The following is a 12500-nucleotide window of genomic DNA, read 5'->3' as shown; positions in this document are numbered from 1 at the left end:
CACACAACACAACAGGCAGGGCCACACACAAAACAACACAAGCAGCAGGGCCACACACAACACAACAGGCAGGACCACACACAACACAACAGGCAGGGCCATACACAACACAATAGGCAGGGCCACACACAACACAACACAAGCAGTCAAGTTCAACCCCCTGACGTATGCACCACAACAGGTGACGCAGAGCGTCATATCCTAACTTTCAGACGCTGGTAAACGAGAAATTTCACGAACAATTGAACCAATTTGTCGACGAGGAAGCTTTCTCAAAATATCCAATTCAGAATCCAATTTTATTCCACTTTGTAAGAAATACAACCTCAATCAATTCGTTTTTCAAGGAATTGACACAGAGAGTAGAGAAGAGCTCTTAACTTCAGGAATTGGAGCTGTCTTTCCCTTCCTTGCATCAAAGTTGATTACCTTTCATTCGTCAGAAGGTGAGGGAGAGGGTGAGGGCGAGGGGGAACGGGGAAAAAAGAGGGGAAACTGTAAGTTATATTTTATGAATCATGAGAGGGGAGGGTAGCAGGGGAAGGAGTCATGAGAGGTGCATGATTATCATTATGTTCCAGTGATGAACACACACACACACATACACACACACACACACACGCACACACACCTGCAACCACAAATATGTGAGTATACACACGCCAAGGAGGGGAGGAGCATAAGAAAGTTTGGACGAACTTCGAAACAAAACGAACTTTGGAAAAAACCCAGAAAGCAAGCAGGAGAGCCAAGAAAACAAACAGGAAAGCCAAGAAAACAAACAGGAGAGCCAAGAAAACAAACAGGAGAGCCAAGAAAACAAACAGGAGAGTCAAGACGAAAGCAGGAGAGTAGGAAAACAAACAGGAGAGTCAAGAAACAAACAGGAGAACTAAGAAGAAAACAGGAGAGTAAGAAAACAAATAGGAGAGCCAAGAAAACAAACAGGAGAGCCAAGAAAGCAAACAGGAGAGCCAAAAAGACTGCAGGAGAGCCAGAATAGGAAGAGAAGCTGAAAGGCAGTTTGATAAAAAAGTAATGTAGCATCGAAGATGAAAGCAAAGTTACTCCAGAGAAACATAAGAAAAAAGAAAAGAAGATTATGAAGGAGCGAGTGATAAGGCTGATGAAGGAGGAGGAAGATAGACACTGAAGAAGAGTGGCAGAGGTGTGTGTAGAGTCTTAGTAAAAGAGTGACAGTGATCGTCACAGCAGAACATACGGCACAGTAGTCAAGATAGACTAACAGATGCTAGACAGCCTCGATACAACAAAAGAAGAATTGATAAGACTACTAAATGAGATGTGCGCAACAAAAGCAGTGTGACCAGACAACACATCTCCGTGGATGCTGTGAGGCGGCGCCGAAACACTATGTGACGCAGTACACAAATAACCCTCACATAGGAGAGAGAGAGAGAGAAGCTTATGACGACGTTTTGGTCCAACTTTGACCGTTTACAAAGTCACACTAACACAAAAGAGTGATGTAGCCATTTATACACAGGCGACGTACTGTGCCTGTTTTCTTCTGTAGTGACCAAGTAGCTAAACTCACCAGGCTGAACAACTGCCGGAAAGACAAAAATAAGGGCAAATGTAATTCCCGTATATAAACAAGGGCCAGACAAGAGGCCCTGAACTACACACTAGGTATCTGAAAAAAATAAAGCCGGAAGTTCTGGAGAACATAACAATGAAAAGGACACTGGAACATAAGAAAAAAAAAAAGATTTTTTTTTTCAAAATACTGGCGCAGATTTACGGATGGAAAATCCTGTCTTGCGAATTTGCCGGCGATGTACGACAGTCATGTTAATATGAGAGGAGAAACAGGGCTGGTGGACTGATTCTTCTAGGACTGTAAAGCAGCACTTGATAGAGTACCATAATACAGATTAGTAAAGAAACTAAGAGGAACAATCAGGGTTAAAACGGGAAGAAGAAAAAAGTAGAGAGGAGAGGAGAGGAGAGAGGAAGTAAGAGAGATATTCAAATAATTGAGGATGCATTTTTTTTTTTGTTGAGCTTTACTTCCCCCTAGTCAACCACACCCTGTGTATCTCTGTCTCTCTGTCTCTCTCTCTCTCTCTCTCTCTCTCTCTCTCTCTCTCTCTCTCTCTCTCTCTCTCTCTCTCTCTCTCTCTCTCTCTCTCTCTCTCTCTGTCTCTCTCTCTCTCTCTCTCTCTCTCTCTCTCTCTCTCTCTCTCTCTCTCCATCTTTTATGCGATCTTCACTTCTTTTCGCCGAGAATTGTATAAAGCACAAATAATAATAATAAAAGTAATTATTATTATTATTATTATTATTATTATTATTATTATTATTATTATTATTATTATTATTATTATTAATACTAGTAGTAGTAGTAATAGTATCACCGTCAACACTATTAAAAGAGACTGCAAACTGAGCAAGAAGTTCTCAGTCTTAACTGTGACAACTACAGAAAGACAGGAGGAATGAACCAGTTCGTCCCTCACCTGGTTCACCTACATCGTTGTTGGCACCTCGACCAGCACTCCAGCTCAGTATAACAGGGAAACACCGGTTAAACTCCCCTCACCGTCGCATTGTTAGTGCGAGAAGCCGGCCGTTATGTGCGGGTTGTACAGTGGATGTTTATAGTGCTGAATAGAATGTACTTTATATACGGCTCATGCAGTGGATGTTGTGATAAGCTATCCGTTATATACGGGTTGCATATCAGTGTACTGTATATATATATATACTTTAATCCATACTTCACGCATTAAAGTATTCTTGACTTGTGGTATACAGGTGATATGCAGCCTTAAAGACCCTGGCGTAGTAGATAAGCTTTAAACCAACGATTCGGTAAACCCATCAACAACGTTTACTTTAAGCAAATTAAAGCGGTAATACGATAAACAAAAGTAACAAAATATTCTCCCATGACAGCGAGGATCAGGACAGTTAAATGATGGACGTACATTGGTTTATGTGAGATTACTGTGTGGTGTTGGTAACACTGTGTTAGTGTTGAGAGGTGGATTCTGGGTTCACTTGCTGGAAGTGTTGCTAGTGTTAGGTGGGTGAGTTGAGGTGTTAAGTGTTGCTAGTGTTAGGTGGGTGAGTTGAGGTGTTAAGTGTTGCTAGTGTTAAGTGGGTGAGTTGAGGTGTTAAGTGTTGCTAGTGTTAAGTGGGTGAGTTGAGGTGCTAAGTGTTGCTAGTGTTAGGTGGGTGAGTTGAGGTGTTAAGTGTTAAGGGTGAGTTGAGGTGTTAAGTGTTGCTAGTGTTAGGTGGGTGAGGTTGAGGTGCTAAGTGTTGCTAGTGTTAAGTGGGTGAGTTGAGGTGCTAAGTGTTGCTAGTGTTAGGTGGGTGAGTTGAGGTGTTAAGTGTTGCTAGTGTTAGGTGGGTGAGGTTGAGGTGTTAAGTGTTGCTAGTGTTAAGTGGGTGAGTTGAGGTGTTCAGTACTAGAAGTGATGGTTGGGTAGCTGGTCAACTCCCTCTGGCGAACCTCTTGACATATATTACTCGGCTCTTCAAGATCCCTCTTCTTCCATCTATTATTAACCTGTTCCTTTTCTCGTTGTTAATTTATTCGTCAAGGAGTAATCCTTGAGTAATCTATTCGTCAGCCGCTCGGGGTAATTATGTAAGTAATTATGTAAGACCTTAATGACCCACTGTGCCTGGACACACACACAGCAGAACAATCATTATTGGGACAACGTTTTGGTTCTGTGACAAACGTTGTCCCAGGTCTTGACTAAAGCTCTACAGAGAGCGAAACATCAGCCTGAAATGTGTCTTGTCTTGTCTGTTGTCGGCATTACGTTCTCTTGATCCAGAAACGTAGGCTGTTACCCGGGATGTAACTTATCTCCTGGCCCATGTATGTATGCGTGTGGGCTCACCTAGTTGTGGTTGCAGGGGTTGAGCCACAGCTCCTGGACCCGTCTCTTCACTGGTCGCTACTAGGTCACTCTTCCTGCTCCATGAGCCTCATCATACCTCTTCGTATGTGTGTGTGTGTGTGTGTGTGTGTGTGTGTGTGTGTTCTTCCAGGTCCATGACATCCACTCTCACTGTTGACTGTAATTCAATTGATGTTCCGCTTCTGTTAAATCGTCGCCCTCCAGACTAGACTGGTTCATGGTAATTGTGAGTGATGTGTTCCTCCTCCTCTTCTTCCTTTCTCTCTCTCTCTCTCTCTCTCTCTCTCTCTCTCTCTCTCTCTCTCTCTCTCTCTCTCTCTCTCTCTCTCTATCTATCTATCTATCCCCCACTCTCTCCCTCACAGCTGCGAAGCTACCACACGGCTTCGACACTTCTGATACTCGAGTGAACTAATATAACTTCAAGTCAAGGAAATGTGAAAACGAATTCAAACGGAACATTACCAAAAGTAGTAAACAAAGACGTAAGTTGCCAATCTTTTACTGAGACAACGTTTCGCTCCTGGTAGAGTTCAGTTCATGACTTGTTAAAGCTCTACACAGAGCAAGATGTTATGTCAGTAAAAGCTTATTCTATAGCATAAGGCTTTGTCTCCGGCTCTCAGTAACACGTGAAGGTTCGCACTATTCCTGGCCTCATTTGCCTCATCATACCTGTTCTTAAAACTGTGCGTGGTATCTGTGTTCCCACCAGTTCCTCAATCTTCCTTCCACCAGTGAGGTTACCAAATTTTACCAATCTGGTGACATTTTCTTTTTTTATATATAGTTGGATGACGGCTACATTCGGGCGCATTGTAAACAGCGTCCATAGTGATCGTGTGGGGGTTTATAGGGCATCTGACAGCTGGCGCCGTATCGAACCCTTTCCCCTTCAATTTTCCCGAAGGCAGTTGTTACATATTTTACCCTTGTGTGTCCTTCCGATAGTTATACAGTTGTTTTAATGCTTCTTCTCACATATCAGGTACAGCAGTTCTTTTGGATTCATGAAGGTACAGATGTTCGTTTTGAAAATGTTTAATGATTAAATTGTGGGATATAACACAATTATATAATGTTTAGCAGATACTTCATAAGTATATATAATTTAGAATGTTCTATTACGCTGTTAGTGTGTAAGCCGGACTAGTGGAGTCTAATGGACTGCGAGATGAGTGTTCATGTGGAGGTCTGACTGTCTTATTTACATCTGTTCTAAATCCCTCTCTTCCTTTACCTAGATAATATGTGTTCATGAGAAGCAGTAGTGACCTTCCCTCACACATACACACACACACAGTGGTGACCTCATCCTGACACACATACAGCTGTGACCCATCCCTCACAGACAGTGATGACCTGTTCCTCACATACTGGAGACCGGACACAGACTTGTGTAAATAGCATAGCATCAAACAAGACAAGAATAGAAGTGCAATTTAGCTTATTCCTTCGTCGGGTGCTGCGCTATAGCTGGCTTTAGCTGCGACTCTTTTCCTTGTACACCCACATGTAGACATAGCTGAGATGCCTCACACCTCGTGATACACGTGATCTCTCAACACATTTGTAGTCTGAACACTACAAATGCACCACAGAACACCTGCAACAAAAAAGCACTGCAGTAGTACTAACTGGTAGCTTACAGGATACTTTCTAGGCTTAATGACCATAGTGTAGTCGATAGGCTTAACATGGCCAATAAACTAACTAATCAGCACTTGCCTCAGCCGCACTCACATGCTTATGTGGAGGGCGTGTGTACGGGTCGAAGGATGTGTGTAGATGTACAATGTTGTGTCACACAGGCATGTTGCCGGCAGCAGAGGGCACAGGAGAGCCCTATGGTATCAACCGGCAGGTGGTGGAAGGTGCTGCCAGAGCAGGAGCTGCCATGAATGGCCAGCCTTCTTTACCACGTCAGTTGGATTCCATCCCCGCGCCTGCCCTCAACCAGGTGGTGACCGGGGATGACCCTCTGCCAGGAGAGGTGGCCGATGAGACGCTGACTGCGGAAATCAACATCACTGTGGATGATCCGGGGCAGCAGAGCCCCGCGGAGGAGGGAGGAGAGCGCGAGAAGCCTAAGACAGAGGGAAAGGAGGGTAAGTGCGGCATTGTTTTGGCCACCTCTCCTGAGGTGGGAGCTCTGAGCTGCAGCTTTTGGTGCTCCCTCGGTGCATGACGCACCTGGCCAGGTCGATGCCGCCTGCTCTGGCCTGCCTGCGTGATGGTCTTGGCTGGCATACTCACCACCACCTGCATGGACACATCCCAACCTTTCCATCTGCATGATAATGCTACATCAAAGTATGGACATTACCGTCCCACCAGCATAATCACTCGGTCTTCCCACCTGCGTGGACACCCAACCATCCATTCAGCTTGGACACCCAATCTTCCCACCTGCATGGACACCCAACCCTCCCACCTGCATGGACACCCAATCCTCCCACCTGTATGGACACTCAACCTTCCCACCTACACGGCAGTGCTTCAACAGTTTTAATACCCACCCTTCGACCTGCATAGACACCCAACCTTCCCACCTGTATGGACACCCAACCTTCCTTCCCACCTGCATGGATACCCAGCCTTCCTTCCCACCTGCATGGACACCCAAGCTTCCCACCTGCATGAACACCCAAGCTTCCCACCAGCATGGACACCCAAGCTTCCCACCTGCATGGACACCCAAGCTTCCCACCTGCGTGGACACCCAACCTTCCCACCAGCATGGACACCCAACCTTCCTACCTGCATGGACACCTAACCTTCCCTCCTGCATGGACACCCAACTTTCCCACCTGCATGACAGTCCTACAAAACATGCATCAGTTGCATGACATAACCAAATTTGTTGTTACTGTGTTGTTTTTCCACGCTTCACGAACACAGCTCAAGGGCCTCTTTTCAACCCAATAACATTACGCTGAAAACGTGTATCGATATATATCCTCGTAAACTACATGGGAGCACAAAGCGCGTGATTTCGTGACGGCCCATAGCACAGGGTGGACCACTCACCGCCAGGCACCCTGTGTGACGCAACACTGTCACCTTCACCATCAACACTTGCTTCTCATGTTCGCTGCCTCAGTCGGGCTGTGCTTTTTACAAAAAAAAATGAATTTAGATTATTATTTCAATATATATTTCAATATATATTTCTTCATTATTCTTTATTGTATTGGAAAGTGAAGGCTTGTGAGGCTGGCCCCCGTACTCCCAAGGAAAAAAATTATTTCGACTCCAAACACTGTTCATCAGACGTACCAAGACTTTATTACGTTTTTATTTTTGGTAAATTCAGTCAAATTTGATTTCGTTTGCGTTTTTCAACCTGAATTACGAACATGAAAGTGGATTATTTTACGGAATTCTCAATTCTAATGAGATTGTGATCTCTGCGAGAGAGCTGAAGTGTAATGCTGTGAAGAGCTTGAATAACGTCATCTCGAGTACATGGTGTGAGCTGTGTTCTCGTTATCAGCTTAATAACAGTGAATAATGATCTATTCGATAGCTAAAAGACTCCTACATTAAAATAAAAATAATTCAGGGGTCCATATCTTATAGGTCCATCCTTAAACATATACGTAAGGTAATTTCAAATAACGACTCAACCCCCCCCCCTAAAAAAAATAAAACTGAGCTCTGCCCCAGCCTGATTAGCACCTCCCAGCTCCAGCAACGACCATACAGCACTCCAGGCTGCCGACGACCTTTTCCTCTTCTTAACGACCACTTCCACTCACACTACCACCAGAAAATGTTAATACATTTATTATTTATCACCTCACAAATCTCCACAGATGAGATAAGATGTGTGTGTGTTGCCTGCTGATGCAGGCAACACACACACACACACACACACATAAAAGGTGGAAAAAGACAGGATGTTCCAGAGATGGGACACAGCAACAAGGGGACACAGTTGGAAGTTGAAGACACAGATGAATCACAGGGATGTTAGGAAGTATTTCTTCAACCACAGGGTAGTCAGGAAATGGAATAGTTTGGGAAGCGATGTGGTGGAGGCAAGCTTCAAGCAGAGGTATGATAAAGCTCACGGTTCAGGGAAAGTGACCTAGTAGCGACCAGTGAATAGGCGGGGCCAGGAGCTTGGACTCGACCCCTGCAATCTCAAGTAGGTGAGTACAACTAGGTGAGTACACACACACACACATATATATATATATATATATATATATATATATATATATATATATATATATATATATATATATATATATATATATATATATATATATATATATATATATAACTAGTTAACCGGTTTTCCTGAATCACTTCACAAAATATTACGCTGTTCACACTCCAACAGCTCGTCAAGTCTCAAAATACATTTGTCTTCACTCGTGTCTAACACGAGGACACAGGTCCTCAGTGTGAGAGAGAAGAGATATATTACTGTATCTTCCGTCAGTTCTGCCTCCCATCACCAGAGACGAGTCCACTGTTTAATAGGTAGGTATAATGTTTGTCAGAAAACAGGAGAAGTGCTTCCTGACGCGGGTCTTAGTCATATAAAGATGCACAGCTGGGGCTTTTGGTCATCTGACCGAGGACTTCCGCCGGCTTACCGGTCCACCTCTTTAAAAGTCATGGTTATGATTATGACCGGTATCCACTGTTTAGTAGAGACTTGCTGGTGTTATGTCGTCCGATTCGCGAGTGCGTAACAGAAATATATTAAAATATAAAAATATTGGAAGAAGTCTTCAAACAACACAAGAGATTTTGTTATTGTTGGGTTGAAGGGCTGTGACGGCCTCTACACCATCTACTCTTGTTAGGTTGAAGGTTGGTGAAGCTCCTGGACCCCCAAAGCCTTTCAACTCAGTTATAGTGAAAACTCAAGTTACGTTTTCTGAAAACCTCTCACTATATTTCAATCATTTTTTCTCTTTTTTATATACACTCATAAAACTGGGTTTATAGCACCATATAACTCTCCTGAAAAATGGACCCATCTCTGGTGAGTACATTTTTTTTTTTAAATTTCGCCATGAAAAACTACGGATTGTTATTATTATTATTATTATTATTATTATTATTATTATTATTATTATTATTATTATTATTATTATTATTATTATTATTGTTATTATTATTATTATTATTATTATTATTATTATTATTATTATTATTATTATTATTATTATTATTATTATTATTATTATTATTATTATTATAAAAAAGAAGCGCTGAACAATATTATCAATTTGGTCCTTAATGAATTTTTCGCCTAATGAACATTCCTCCATAATAAATAATAATAATAATAATTAATAATAATAAAACTAACATTGCTCCTTGCTGCCGTTAACCCAAAAGAAGTTTGCCTGTCTGTATATGAGTGCAAAAAATAATATAATTGAAGGAGGTGGTTGTGTCCACAGCGTCGCTGCCGGCCTGCAACAACGGTGTGGGTCTGGTGCGCTACGAGAGGCTTCCGGACACCGTCATGGAGAGGACGCCCATGCAAGCTGATGTGGTAAGTCTCACTGGTCTTGCCTAAGACTTTCTCCCTTCCCTTCAGTCTCATTAGTTTGAACTCAGGCTGCGATTTCCGGACGGAGGTTTAAGCCTCCGCCTATCCATGTGCTGCCTGACCTTTATGGGATAGTGTTTCACATGGTTATTATTAATAATGACATAATTGTGTCATTGTTATTGTCAGTGGGATGGTTTTACTTGGATATGCATTTGAGAAATGATTCCAACACGCCCGTGAGCACAAGCAAGGGTATAGCCAAACTACAGTACGGGTAGAGTTTGAATCCATGGCGAATGAGTCGTAAAACTCTAGGCTATGCAACTAGGTAGCTAGGGGTCGTTGCCTCGAGTCTCAAGAGGCTTTAAAAAAATTACCATTAGGACTGTTAATTTTAAAAATGCTAATCGTCGCTGTTTGTGACTCTTGTGGCAGATCCGTAAGAACGACACGCCGGTGGAGGTGCTGGGGATGTGTGTGGACCGCTGCCTGCAAGACGAGACGGCCCAGGGCTTCAAGAGCGTCTGTACCGCCTTCGACTTCCACCCCGGCAGGAAGATCAACTACTACAACAATGCTCTTGGATTCACAGAAACCAAGTGCCTGCTCACTCGCCCGCCAGACCAGTACTCCGAAATTCGTTACCGGGATGAACAAGACAGTGTCCATTTCCGCGAAGTATGCTATACCGGTAAGAAACCTTTACTCTTGTTAGTCATCAAAATTTGGTCCTCTAGGACCGAGCTCCGAGATATTTCGGTTGTGTGAGAGGTATGTGTACGTGTTTCTGCACTTGGTATCTTAAAAATAGAATAGGATTGTTGGTTCCCTACCTTTTCAGCCCTTTTGTATGTTCTCTTGAAGCTTCATAATCTGTTCATTTTACTTTTTCACACCCTTATAGTGAAGTATTTGCTAACACCCTGTAGCTTATTTGAGGTTTTTAGATTCCACCTAATGTTCTTTGTCTCTTTAACAGTGAGCACACTCTTCTTATCCACCCTTTAAGAGTTTTCCCTAGCTACTGTTTATGCTTGATGGGAAACGGGTTGTGTGTGTGTGCGTGAGTGAATGTATGAAGCTCACTATCAACTCTGCATGACCATGCATCTTTCCCGACAGCTTCCGTGGTAAGAGCGGAGTGCCCCACCCGGATGTACGCCATGGAGCGTCTCAGGAACAAGAGGTTCATCCCGAAGGACGCCGTACAGGTCGTGGCATCAACCATCGAGGAGTGCCAAGACAAGTGAGTGTTTTGTTACTGTTGCAAGTGAGATGTTTATCTTTTGTTCTAACTCTTTTTTTTACACGGGGTTTCACAAGGTTATGTTCGGGTTCCTAACTTTATTTACAAGCTAAGAGCTCTTACATCAGCACATTTGAAAGCCTTTTTATTGTTATGAGACATACAAATGTGATACAGGATGAAGTTGGAACCATTTGTGTGCCAACAATTTTATTTGATCAGCTGACTTTATTTCGGTATCATTATGCTGTACGAACATGTTCCAGACTCGAGTCATCCTAAGAATAAATGATCTTAGATGAAGTGATGTTCTGGAGAAGGTTACAATCAGAGTGAAGTTGCTGCTTGCTGCCCGTCTTGTTGTATAGAAGCTCACTTCTCGCTGTTCTCTGAGTGGAGCCAAGTGTGGTACTTCGACAATGTTGGCCTTGTATATAACAGTAAGACCACCCCCAACAAGACCATCGCTCGTTCCTCCCTCACCTGTAGTTCTTCCACTTGTAATTTGTCTCATCGCAGGTGTCTGAACCAGTACGCAGACGAGCAGGTGAGCACCAACAGGACCTGCAGGAGCGGTACCTTCGACAAGGAGCGTCGCCGTTGCTACCACTCCTCCTACACCGTCAGAACACATCCCAACCTCCTGGAACATCACCAGGACTACGACTACTTCGAGAACACCTGCCTCACTAGTAAGTAGTCCTCAGAACACCTGCCTCACCAGTCAGTAGTCCTCAGAACACCTGCCTCACCAGTCAGTAGTCCTCAGAACTCCAAGTCATGCTGAAGACAAGAAGCACGTTACAGAACAAGCTTCTACGGGAACAACGTTTCGTTCTGTGTAAAGTAAAATGTTGCTCCCATTAAAGCTTATTCTACAATGTGTCTTTTCTTCACTCTTGTTGGGAGTACACCATTTATACACAGCATCAAACTATCTGCTCGAGTGCAGGTCAAGGACTCTTGATAGACGAAATTGCGACTCACCTCCAAATTTTTGGATCAAACCTCATTACCCTAACCCCTCCCATTATCACGGGGAAGAATATAACCCTTACGGGAGCGACCCTTCCACTGAATATATAATAACGTTAATAGTTAAGGTAAAAACAGGTGGGGACATAGTTCTGAGTCCTGACAGAGAGAATGAGTAGTTTCCCCTTTATGACAGAAAATGAACACGAGAAATGACTGCAAAAAAGAGTATAGGAGAAAAAGAGTATTGACAGGATGAGATATTTTATGTAAAGTAGTCAGCTCGAGTGGGTCAATTAGCACTTCAGACGACCACAACATATAAGCCTGATGATTATACCTGGTAAAACTGTGTGGTAGAATTTTTAAAAGGGCTAGGTTACGGGGTGAGATAAAGTACTTGGTTGCAAAGACAAAATGATAGTTTAGGAAAAGTAAGGGATGTTTAATACTAAGTGCTTCTATAAGTGAAGAATACTTAGATACAGACGAAGAGCTGTTGGTTGCGTTTATGAATATAGGAAAAATGTGCAATAGTGTTATTACCAACTATACAATATTGCATGCAATAAGGGTACTGCAGTCAATGAACTACTGCTGCAGTTCCCCTGCATGAACTGTTGTTGCTGTTATTGCAAGAGTCAGGGGTAAAATGCACTCGACACTGGTAACTAGTCAGATGTTGCAAATGTATGAAATAACTGGTAGGCTCCTAAAAGCAATAAATATTTTTTTTAGTACGGAAAGTGAGGATTAAGATATGTAGGTAAGATGAGGAATTATTTTGTAAAGTAAAGGTTCATTACACCTTGTGATAAATGGTCTAAAAAAAACGACAAGTTGAAGATTGAGA

The 12500-nt window shown here is 42.9% G+C and overlaps 1 protein-coding gene across 8 annotated transcripts in view; it reads left to right on the top strand.

Annotated features, from left to right (window-relative positions):
- Positions 1–12500, top strand: part of nompA (no mechanoreceptor potential A) — a 72619-nt gene that overhangs the window by 30965 nt on the left and 29154 nt on the right. For 7 of the 8 annotated variants that reach the window (XR_008408757.2, XM_053793464.2, XM_070100086.1 and 4 more), the window contains exons 3-7: positions 5714–6010; positions 9332–9426; positions 9862–10117; positions 10549–10672; positions 11192–11364. Coding sequence is in view for 7 of the 8 variants with exons in the window: in XM_053793464.2 (XP_053649439.1) it covers positions 5714–6010; positions 9332–9426; positions 9862–10117; positions 10549–10672; positions 11192–11364 (945 nt within the window). In the remaining variant the exon portion in view is untranslated. The remainder of the gene's footprint in view (positions 1–5713; positions 6011–9331; positions 9427–9861; positions 10118–10548; positions 10673–11191; positions 11365–12500) is intronic. The other variant, XM_053793465.2, reaches the window with a different exon arrangement.

This window comes from Cherax quadricarinatus, chromosome 71 (assembly GCF_038502225.1).
Source record: "Cherax quadricarinatus isolate ZL_2023a chromosome 71, ASM3850222v1, whole genome shotgun sequence".
In the NCBI taxonomy this organism is placed as follows: Eukaryota; Metazoa; Arthropoda; class Malacostraca; order Decapoda; family Parastacidae; genus Cherax; species Cherax quadricarinatus.
This window is presented reverse-complemented; position numbering and strand designations above follow the sequence as displayed.